Source organism: Ictalurus punctatus, chromosome 14 (genome assembly GCF_001660625.3).
Source record: "Ictalurus punctatus breed USDA103 chromosome 14, Coco_2.0, whole genome shotgun sequence".
Lineage (NCBI taxonomy): Eukaryota > Metazoa > Chordata > Actinopteri > Siluriformes > Ictaluridae > Ictalurus > Ictalurus punctatus.
Window position 1 is genome coordinate 6,125,319 of NC_030429.2, and position 12,267 is coordinate 6,137,585.

The window sequence follows — 12,267 nt, forward strand, 5'->3', positions numbered from 1 at the left end:
TGAACTGCCCGTTTAACGTCCTGCCACAGCATCTCAATTGGGTTCAAGTCAGGACTTTGACTAGGCCACTACAAAACTTGAATTTTTTTTTTTTTTTTTTTTTTTTAAGGCCATTCAGAGGTGGATTTACTCCTATTCTTTGGATTATTGTCTTGCTGCATAATCCAGTTGCACTGGAGTTTCAACTTACGAACTGAAAACCGGACATTCTCAGAATTCATGTTTCCGTCAATTATTGCAAGTTGCCCAGGCCCTGAAGCAGCAAAGCATCCCCACACCATCACACTTCCACCACCATGCTTGGTGAATTCCCATCTGGGGAATTAGTAACTACGGTGGAAAATAGTCAGTATTGGATAACTTTTTTTTTGCTTCAATAAATAACATCCTAATTTAAAAACTACACTTTCATTTTACTCAGGTTTCCGTCGGTTTATCTGAATTTTTGTGTTAATTTCTGAAACAATTTAGTGAGCGATATACACAAAAACAGAAGAAATCAGAACGGGGCAAATACTTTTTTCATATTTGGATTATACTTATATTTTGAAGTCAATTTAAGATTTTTGTTTTTTAAGATGTTATTCAATGTAAAAGGCTCGTGAGTCAGGTGATACAGAGTAGATTAAACACTGATGTACTGTAGTTGTAATTAATGATGATTTCTTTTAACACATTATTTTGTCTTCAGGGTCAAAATGACAACCCAAAACCTTACCAGAGTGATGTACCCCAGGTAAAAGGATCAGAGTCAATATAGCTAAAAGTTACCTGACTAACCAATAAATTCTGGATTGGTGACACAGGCCGCTTCTCATTTGAGTGAGAAATTTGAGCTCTCTTGTAAGCCACGCCCATCTTCCGCCTGTTTTTTTTTTTTTTTTGGGAGGGGGGGTCGCATGGAGCTAAAGAGAGAGAGAGAGAGAGAGAAATTTTTAAAACCATTTTACCAAACGTTAGTCTTACTGCAACTTGTCTTGTCTGTTGGAAAATTGGAACCAGTTATGTTCAAGGTAATTGCAGAAAGAAGTTTGTTTACACCTGGCTGTCATTGGATGCATCATAAATTTGGAGTGTTTGTTTGTTTGTTTATTTCTGAGATGCAGTATTAATGTTCTGGAAACATTACAGAAAGGTTGTACTCGAAGGCTTTTAATTCTAAATATCTCGAGCAAGGATAAATCTGTCTTTTTTTGTGACTTTTTTTTGTGCTATTATTATTCATTTTTATTGCTCCAAAAATCATTACGCGCGCGTTGAGCATGCGCCCTTGGTTTGTAAGGGTGTATTTATTAATGCACAGTGCTAATGGGTGTGTGGGATTGTAACTTTAGGTGCAAATGAAAGGGCTCTGGTTTGATTTATGTTTGCAGGTGTTGAATCCACAGAGACAGAAGTCTCTGGAGAAGTGGCTTAAGGAAACCAACACCATGTTAACGCAGGTGAACGGGCAGCGCAGATATGGTGCTCCTCCTCTGGGTATGTGTGAGACCAGAAACTAATGCGCGTTAGGGTATTGGGCAACCCTTTTTAAAAAGTTGCACCCCTCTTCCATTAAATAGAAAATGCCATTATTCTAGGGAGTGAATGAAGTACCTTAACCATGTCTAACATTCCACTCAGCTCCTTCATAGCTGCAAATAATTAGCCGTTTATTAACACGCACTCCCATTGGCTGATCAATTAACCCAGCTAATTAAGAAGAGAAGTCCATTTTCTCCAAATCTGTGTTCTGCAGTTCTTCTTCACTGCACAAGAGCTGCTTCTTCCTTATTAACACAACTGATTCAACTCATTAGCTGATTAACAAAGCTTATTGGTACTTCTAAACTCCTCAGAAGCCCCATAATGAGGTTAAAGTCTGTGTGCTAGAGGAGTGAGGATACTATAATAAACAGTGTGGTTTGAGAAGTAAAGCAGAAAAACACCAAGGTTAGACTTGTATCTAAATCTGGATGGTTTCAGGAAGAACCATCACACAAACAGTAAAATCTGTCTTTATATCTGATGTCTAACATATTTTTAACAGGATTGTATAAGTCTTTTATAGTAGTCCAGGCTTTAGTGCAACTCCTATTTCACCTTACATGGCCCGCCCCCTTTTTTTTCTTTAAATTGACTGTCTTTTTGTGTTTGTGCTTATCAATCCTGGAATTGTGAACCTACTTCTAAACTTCCATCACATTCAGGGCTGCTTTAAAAATGTTGACTTTCAAACTTGTGTGTGTATATGTATGTATGTGTGTGTGTGTGTGTGTGTATGTGTATATATATATATATATATATAAGTATTTGCCTCATCCTGATTTTTTTTTTGTATCTCATAATAAATAGTTTAAGATCTTCAAACAAAATACAACATAAAGGAAACTTGAGTAAACAACAGTTATTTATTTATTTTTATTGAAGCCAAAAAATAAAAACTTAACATGTGCAAAGCTAATTGCCCCTTAAACTTAAAATCTGGTTGTGCCACCTTTTAGCAGCAATAGCTGCAACAATTCCGATAACTGGAGATCAGTCTTTCACTCACTTCTAGGACTTACTCCTATGCTTTTGAATCATTCAGTACGTTTACATGGACAACAATAATCCGATATTAACCCGATTAAGATGATACTCTGATTAAGAAACTACCGTGTAAACGGCAATTTTTAATTACCTTAATCCGATTAAGGTCATACTCGAAGTAAACACAAACTGAATTAAGACATGTGGAGTAGGGATGTGACGATACCAAAAATCTAGTAGTCGGTACCGATACCACCAAAAGTACACGATACTCGATAAGAAAGTCGATACCACGTTGTGGTATGAAATTATTAAATTTTTTTTTTTTTTTTTTTTTTTTAATAATAAACTCTCCTGGAGGACATCCTCCTCTGGCTGATACTGGCGGGGGGGGGGGTATTTTAGTTATCAAACACTGTCTGACAATTAGTGGAGGTGCACTCCACACACACACCTTATACTCTGAATGCAAGCATTAGTTTAAATTCACTGATATGGTGGCAGGACACAGATTTATTAAAAGCATGAACATTTGAATAATTATTAGTGACATTAGGCTACATTTAGCTGACAGGACACGGGCTGAATGGAGATACATGGTGGCCCATTTGGAGATAGTTTATAACACTGCAATGCGTTAGCGTCGTTAACAAATAACTGGCTATCGCTAACATTACATGGAGCATAACGTTAGCTGGGTTCGGCAACAATGCCAGCTGCCTCAAACAAATATAAGACCGTCTTTCAGGTGCTTTGTCAAATTCCGGGTGTTTCCTCGCTTTGTTTGAAATGAACGATAGCATCGGTTGCACACTGGAAACCGATACTAGCTTTCTTCTCTTTTCCTCTCAACGAGTCCGGGCGGAGCTAAACTTGTTAAGCCAAGCTAATCTTCTGTAGTTTTTCCCATGTGCTTGTAGGCGTTCCTCTTCTTCTTCACCACTTGTGGACCGACTAAAACACTTGCGCGTATTTGCTGCCCCCATCAGGTCCGGAAGAATCGCAACCTCGACACCTCCATTAGAATCGGTTCCACGCTAGTACAGAAAAACAAGCACCGTCACGTTTTAAGAATTTTGGTACCGAAGTATCGGTTCTCCTGACATCCCTATTGTGGAGTATTCCTGTTTTAGTCGCATTATCGACGTGTATTACAGACACGTAAACACCTTAATCACACTCTTAACGTCGTGTGGGAGTTTTCACTGCATTCTGTGACAGGACACATACACACACGGCAGTGATCAACCCTTTAACGGCAAATGAGAGAAGCCACGTACTTACCTACAATATAGTAGGATAAATACATGTATATCAGCTACTATATAGTAGGCAAGTACGCGGTTTGGGACGCAGCCCACGCCTTCAAGCAGTCGTCTATTAGCACATACAACATGACGAATAATTAACTGCACTTGAAGCTTTCGTAAAATTAAGAATGAAACACCCAAAACTGTATACGGTCCCATAACGAAGACCAACTGTATGATGATACGTGAAATTCTATGTTTTATAACATGTAAAACGGGAACATAGAAGGAATATTATAAAAGCGACTCATGTAAACACCTTAATCAGAATATTGTCTTATTCAGAATAAGGTCAATAATTAGATTACTGCTGTCCATGTAAATGTAGTCATTGAGTCAACGGCTGTTACCATAGAAACAAACTCTGGACTAGTTGTATGTCGAGTTGCATTAAGAGCTAAGTTTTATCACCTCTTTTAAAGTTGGTCTTTGATTAACGACCGGAGATTCCCTTCTAAAAGTCTTTTGTTAATCTAATTTAAGATAAAGCTTGAAGCAACCTTATGTGTTTACTTGAATGCTTTGTATATTCATCATGCTGCTTAACAGTGAGCTTGTTGTGAAAATAATGAATAATCCTGTCACGTTACCGTTTTTCTCAATTGCTTGCACACATTTCTGGAAACCGTCTTATTGTCTCGATTGCGCGAACACATTTTCTTAATCTGTAATCTGTTTTTCACACTGCACAGATGACTTGCGAACGCAGCTTTCGCTCGGTGCGCGCGTGTGTGCTGGTTATCACAGTTACATATCAGCTAGATAAATATTGCATTGAAATGCACTGAATTTGTTACTTGTGTATTTATTTACGTTGTACTTTTTTAATGTTTGCAAGTAGAACCAAAAAAAAAAAAAAACAGAAAACTTAGAGGTGAGCTTTGGTTATTGAGAAACGTTTATCCAGGTGCAACAGCAGTGTGTGAGCGACCGTGAAAAACTGTAATGTTACTGGCAATATGTCTCATGATTCCATGCTGGGTGAAGAGGGTAGCACTGCTTCCACACAGCTCCTGGTTCTGGTCCTGAGCTTGGGGTATTGTCTTTCGCGTGTCCTTGTGGGTTTTCTTCGGGTTTTCCCGATTATTTCCCCCTCCTCCCAAAAACGCACCATAGGTGAACGATACTCTAAATTGCTAATAGGTGTGAATGAGTGTGTGAATGTGTGTGTGCGTATGGGGCCCTGTGAATCCTGTGCGTATTCCTGCCTCACGCCGGATCCACAGTGACCCTGACGACGGATTTTGTCTTTCACCTACTTTTACCCGTTCCTCATTGTTACTTTTCTCAGGACTTCCCTCTATTTCTCTTGTCTAACTCCTTTTTTTTTCTATTACTCCTCTCTTCTTCCTTATCTTCCAGGATGGACCGGTCCGACACCAGGTCCAGGCTGCGAGGTCTTCATAAGTCAGATCCCGCGGGACGTGTTCGAAGACCGGTTGATCCCGCTGTTCCAGAGCGTAGCGCCGCTCTACGAGTTCCGCCTCATGATGAACTTCAGCGGGCAGAACCGAGGCTTCGCCTACGCCAAATATGGAGACACGGCTAGCGCAGCCACTGCCATCCGGGCTCTAAACCTGTACCCGCTCCAGAGTGGTGTCAGGCTCACCGTCAGGAGGAGCACGGAGAAGAGGCAGCTGTGTCTCAGCGATCTGCCTCCCACCATGGAGCGCAACGATCTGCTGACAGTGCTGCGGCAAATCGCTGACGGAGTGGAGGGCGTCAACATAAGGACGACTGGGCCTAAGGAGAAGGACGTCAGTGCGCTCGTGTACTACTCCTCCCATTATGCTGCCTCCATGGCCAAGAAGGTGTTGGTGCAAGGTATGCTGGGATAGAACAGGGAGGCATCCTAATTCTCTTCTAATCGATGCCTCGGTTGCTTTTCGTTTCTTCAACTGCGCCTCCGTGCTTTCTTTCCTCACTTCATAGTTCCTCTTTCAGAGGAAGTGAGGAAAGGAAACAAGGACGGAAGCAATCAAGGACAAGTGCATTTACCAAATGAAACGTCCTTGTTCACTGAAATGTCACTTTAAAGCAAATTCGCTTATTGATGGTTTCCCCATGTGGTATCTTTGTTTCAGCTTTGCCTGTACAGCACACTAAATTATCTGTCATTAAAAAATTTTCATGTAGGGCTGCAACTAACAATTGTTTTGATAATCAACTGTTTTTCCGTTATTACACATTCTGCGCAGTGTTGTCCTTCAAACATTGTGCAAATTGAAGGCTGTGAAAAAAGGTATTAAATGGATCTATGTGGGCTATGCTATACATTTGTACAAAGGATTTTTTAAAATATTAACATTATATTTTGAAAACCAAAAAAAACCAACCGATTGTCCACAAGCTTTAAAGCGGAAGTTAAATCACTATATTTAAAAATGCCAAAAAAAGAAAATAAAAATAAAAGCACATACTATGTGTTAAATGGTAAGAGGTTTAATGTTCTGCAGTAACACACATTCACACATCCGAACACAGTAACAATACTTTATTCTTTAAATGACTACGTTTACATGGACAGCAGTAATCTAATTATTGACCTTACTCTGAGTAAGATAATAATGTGATTAAGGTGTGTACATGAGCCGCTTTTAGAATACTCCTGTCATGTTCCCGTTTTACATGTTATAGAACATAATTAGATTAACGGCACACGTCATTAGGTCTCTGCGCCACGCCGTCCGACGTCCCTCCAGAATTTCACGTATCAACAAACAGTCCGTCTTCGTTATGGTACCGAATACAGTTTTGGGTGTTTTTATTTAATTTTTTTACGAACGCTTTAAGTGCGGTTAATTATTTGTCATGCTGTACGTGCTAATGGACGACTGCCTGAAGCCGTGGGCTGCGTCCCAAACCGCGTACTTACCGTCTATATAGTAGCCGAGATACATTTTTCCCCACTACAGGCCTATAGTAGGCAAGTATGCGGTTTGGGACGCAGCCGAACTCTCTTGTTCGCTGTAAAACGTTGAGCACTGCCGTGTGTGATCGTGTCCTGTCGCAAAATGTGGTGAAAACTCTCACACGACGTTAATAATACGATTAAGGTGTGTACGTGTCTGTAATACATGTCCATAATGCGACTAAAACAGGAATACTCCACATGTCTTAATTCGATTAGTGTTTACTTCGAGTATGACTTTAATCAGATTAAGTTAATTAAAAATTGCTGTTTACATGGTAGTTTCTTAATCAGAGTATCATCTTAATCGGGTTAAGAGTGGATTATTGTTGTCCATGTAAACGCACTGATTGTATCATACTGCTTATATGGGTACGTGGCTCAGTGGTTAAAGGCTCTGGGTTACTGATCAGAAGGTCAAGAGTTCAAGCACTGCCAAGTTACCACTGTTGGGCCCTTGGGCAAGGCCCTTAACCCTCAACTGTTCAGTTGTATTAGATGAGATAAATGCAAGTCGCTCTGGATAAGGGCGTCTGCCACATGCCTTAAATGTAATCTAAATGTAATTTATATACAGTGACATCTTCTAACCCCGATACGGTTACCGCTCTCATTAAAAAAACAAAAACAAAAAAACTTTTGTTTATAAATATCACTAAATATAGCAAACAACATATTTGATCAGAATGAATGTTTTAGTCTGAGTTATTGCGCTTCTTTTCTATCGCGCACTGTTTGATTGACGTGTGGACTCGCGTTCGTTCAGTGATGTTTAACGGAGACTTGCTCGCTGTCAGGACGAGGCTTTATGTAAAACGGAAACACTGGCGTGAATTTCTAACATTTACAGATTAGGGATGTCGCCATACCAAAAATCTAGTAGTCGGTACTGATACACCAAAAGTACATGATACTCGATACCAAAGTCGATACCACGGTGTGGTATAAAAATTAAAAAACTCTCCTGGAGGACATCCTCCTCTGGTTGATACTGGCCGAGTGGGGGGGGGCATTTTAGTTATCAAACACTGTCTGACAATGAGTCCCTGTAGGTGCACGCCTAAACACGCTCGCACGCACACACACACACCCCTTATACTCTGAATGCATGTGATGTACATATATACATATATTCACATATACATGTGAATAATTATTAGTGACATTAGGCCACATTTACCTGACAGGACACGGGCTGAATGGCGATGCATGGTTACCTGCATTTCAGTGCACGCCAAATTTGACGTACGTGTCAAATCTATGGACTTTTGGCTATTAAGTAAGCAGGCTTCGAGGCAGTTAGGTTTCTCCTCTCATGCCGTGTCCCAATCCGCCTACTTGTACTATGCACTACAAGTATGTACTCTTTTTGTGAAGAAAAAGTACATATTTTTGAGCGTGTAGCAAACATGTAGCCATGTTTGCAGACTGAATTCGGCGAAGCAAACGGTCACTAAGCTCCGCCTCCTCCGCACAAGGAGTTGTGGGCAATATTAGCTGAAAAAGTGTCCGTGGATCCACACTTCGAAAATCTACCAGGAACAGTAGACCATCCTGGTACTTTTGGGATTCTCATTTCAACATACTATGATTTGGGACACACTCATTCTAATCTCGGATACGATTTAGGACGGAGAGTAGGCGAATTCTGACACATCATCCAACTTCATGCTCTGTATGCTACTACATCTGGTGCTGCCACCTAGTGTGTAAGAAGAGGTAGAGCTCAGAATGAATATTAAACCGAAACACGCGATACACATTATGAACAGCAAATCCGTCTCGCAGGTATTTTGAATCAGGATATTCGAGACAGCGATGTTTTTTCTCGTGCCTAGCATCAAGCCGATACACGGACCGAATGAGAAAATGGACTCTTGTGTTTCTCTGCTCTGTAATTCAGTCTGTACAGGATTACAGAGGGTTTTTTTTGTTGTTGTTGTAATTGTTGAGGCCAAAATGCTTGATTTTGCTGTGGTTTTTTTTTTTTTTTAATTTAGATGCAACTTGCAGAGTTTTTTGTGTGGACTGAGCGCGTTGTGATGTCACGTGATGCATCACGGCTCAAATCTGTCGAAAATGTGCGGTAATTGTGAAAATGTTCATTTCTGTGAGGATGGATGTTCCAGATGAAATCTAAGTAACAGTCTGTAAATGTGATCATTATAAACGCAATACTAAAGTTCACGCAGCACAATTTTACATATGCTATGCATCAAACAAGCCATTTGAGACCACCTGCAGTTTGATTACGGATGTGTTTCAAACTACAGGAAGTGAACCAAATATGCTGTGTATTATGGGATGTATGCAGTGAGATTTTTTTTTTTTCCTTTGTTTTTTTTTTTTGGATGCACTAGCTGCTAAACTGACGTGTGAGATTGGTGGTGAATGACGGAGGACAGAGCTGCGATGTCGTGTGAAGTGTTCTGGATATCTGGGGCAAAGAACATGGAAAGTAAATTATGGATCCAGTTCACAGAATGCTAATGCCTTTTAACTAATCATTGGTATTATTTAATTATTTATTTTCTACCGAGCTCGTCCTGTTCAGTCATTTCAGCTCACGTTTGCGAAACGTTTTTCCGTGGTTTTACTCCTAACCAGTGAACGAAAGACTTTTTTGCAAGGACCGTTTTTAGCCCCGCCCCTTCCGACACAACTTGCAGATTTTTCTGATCTTCTTGCAGTCTGATAACGAGCTTATGCACATGATTTATATAAACACTTCACAATCAAAGTTTAACGAAGAAGAGACCACATTCCTCATTCTTGAAGCTTGGAAGTTTTCAGCCCGTTTGAGCTGGGGTCTGAGTCACGCATCGGTTTACAACTCAAATATACATCAGCGGCTGGTGTGCGGCGCAGTCAGCGAGCACCGTGCGAAACGCAGGAGGTTTTCATGGCTGCATCAGGCTGATGGTTTGGCTCGCCGTGGAGAGCAGGGTGCCTGCAGCGCACGTCTCTCAAACGCCACGCTGAGCAGATCCTCCACTGACGAGCTTAATGCTAATTTATGCTAATCTGATGCAAATCAAGAAAGCTGCTGTTCCACATCATGACACAGCAGAGGTGGGAAAATAATTAAGGCCTAGCAAAGAGCAATCAAAATCCGAACATAAATCACTGAATAGTATAACAGGATGACAGGAATTATTCAGATTCATATTGACTTTAATTGGTTTTGCTTGCGATACTTTGATGTGTGGCTTTAGCCTAGTTTGTAACAGTTACAGCAAAGATTAGACAGAGATGAAACTTTTGTAGGAGGAGTTATCACGGCATACGTGAAGCTGCAGCCTGAATACCGAGGCTTAAAGATGCACAGTTTGAAAACATCAGCAGAGTACTGGCTAATGAAGTGTGCGCCATCAGTCAACATCACGTACGTGCTCACTATATAGGAGCATTTTGTGTATTTTTATATAAATATTCCTCCTACTGAGGTTGATTTGGATTGTAGCGTTGTATAAATATTACTTTATTAATATACATTAGTACTGGAAGTTCATAAATTCTTTCCAGCTATTTGCTCTTACCAATTTGGCCTGTCCACCCCCCCCGGGAAAAATAATAAACTCTTAATTATCATTAAAGAGTACTAATCACCCAGTGCACAGGAATAATACCAAAATCAGGCCCACCGACAGAGATGGAGCAGCGGGCGGCTTCGACCCAGAGAAATGAAGGTTAAATAAAAGAAGAACGTTTAGGTTGCAAAATGTGTGACCTGAATATTGTGGTGCAATATTTATACCATTTGTAAACAGACTTTTTTTTTTTTTTTTTTTTTTTTTTTTTTTTTTTAACTACAGAAAGAAAAATGAATGTAGCGTGTAGGCATTTGCAGTATAACGATTGAATCATCTCTACATGATATTACACTGTCACTGTGTCCAGCGATGCCTTCTCTGATTACACCGATCAGCCATAACATTGATTATCTTATTACAGTGGCACCTGTTAAGGGGTGGGATATAAGTGAACAGTCAGTTGAAGTTAATGTGTTGGAAACAGGAAAAATGGGCAAGCGTTAGGATCTGAGCGACTTTGACGAGGGCCAAATTGTGATTACTAGACGACTGGGTCAGGGTTCAAGGGGTTGACTCGGCCTCCAAATTCCCCAGATCTCAATCGGATCGAGCGTCAGTAGTCCGATCCATGAAGGCCCCACCTCACAACTTAGAGGATTTAACGTCTTGGTGCGAGATACCACAAAACACCTTCAGAGGTCTTGTGGAGTCTGTGCTGAACAGTAACATGCCTTTAGATTGGGCTTAGTTGTAGGCTCCACTTGCTACTTCAGTGTAAATTCAGCCATGTTTGAACAATATGTTGCCCGTCCTTACTGTTTATTTTGTTTATCTGTAGTTCACAATGATTATATACCGCACTGGGTTGGATCAGAAAAATCTGAAGGCATTATTCCACAGAGGCTTGACCCACTTTTAAAGTTACAGGAGTGAATTCTCTCCAGTATTTCCTTCAGTATCATAGCTAAAAATAGAACCAGGTTTCCTAGTCCTCTCATTCCTCATTCTTTTCTCCTTTCCTCAGCCTTCAGGAATCTGTACGGCGTGTCCATTTCCGTCCAATGGCTGTCCGGAAGCGGAAAATCCAGACACGAGGAGCATGACGAAGAGAGTCCTCTCGCCCCTCCCGGTCTGAAATCCATGGGCGTGAAATCTTTAACGTCTCCACGCTTCCAGCTCTGCCGAGATCCCAAGCGTCCTCCACCTCTTCCTACTCCACCCTCTCCCCTTCAACCGCAGGTCTTCCCGCGGGAAGTAGGGGGTCCAACCCTGCAGGTGACGAATGTGATGTTACCCCTGAAGTCCAGCAGCGTGGAGGAGCCACTGCATGACTCGGTGCATGAGCTGCATTGGCTGTGTGAGCTGCATGGGCTCGGCGAGCCGCTCTACAACATGCGGTACGACCACACGGGCCCTGACGGCTTCCTGTATTTTGCCTATAGGGTGATGGTGCCAGGGTTGGACATGCCGTTCTGCGGCGTTGTCCATGTCTTGCCTAGCACCTGCGCCAACAACATGAAGGCCGAGGTTCAACGAGCCGCTGCCAAGCAGCTCCTCGAAGCCATATGGCAGGCAAGAAATCATTAAGGTTTGACGTCAGATGCCGTTTTGTGTGAGAATGTGATTTCCTAAAGTAGAACATGGTCCTGGATCAGCTTTCCTGTGTTTAATTTGTTGTCAGTACAAATCTCAAAGATGTCACAGTCACAGATGGAGCTTGTAGATGTATTGGAGCAGTTTCACCTCCAAGCTTGTTTCGTTAGAGAGAACTAGATGACAGGAACCTGGATTGGCAATGTCTAAACTAATTTTTTAAAAAAACTAAGTAAGATCCAAACATAAATAAGTAACTAACAATGAAATAAATAAAATCTCTTTCACATTGCAAAGCTACGCTAACTTTCCTGTCTAGAAACTTCCAGAGGTGGTCCTTCTTCCACTGATGACATCCCAGAGCAACGATTGGCTATGTAATTACAGAAACAACGAAATGATGAAAGAT

The 12,267-nt window shown here is 41.1% G+C and overlaps 1 protein-coding gene across 1 annotated transcript in view; it reads left to right on the plus strand.

Moving 5' to 3' along the window:
- Nucleotides 1-882: 882 nt before the first annotated feature.
- dnd1 (DND microRNA-mediated repression inhibitor 1) overlaps nucleotides 883-12,267 on the plus strand; it is an 11,429-nt gene continuing 44 nt past the window's right edge. The window contains exons 1-4 of the mRNA XM_017484732.3: nucleotides 883-1,013; nucleotides 1,374-1,479; nucleotides 5,184-5,645; nucleotides 11,290-12,267. The exon at nucleotides 11,290-12,267 is cut by the window's right edge and continues 44 nt beyond it. Of these exons, the coding sequence (XP_017340221.1) occupies nucleotides 900-1,013; nucleotides 1,374-1,479; nucleotides 5,184-5,645; nucleotides 11,290-11,852 (1,245 nt within the window). The 5' untranslated portion in view covers nucleotides 883-899 and the 3' untranslated portion in view covers nucleotides 11,853-12,267. The remainder of the gene's footprint in view (nucleotides 1,014-1,373; nucleotides 1,480-5,183; nucleotides 5,646-11,289) is intronic.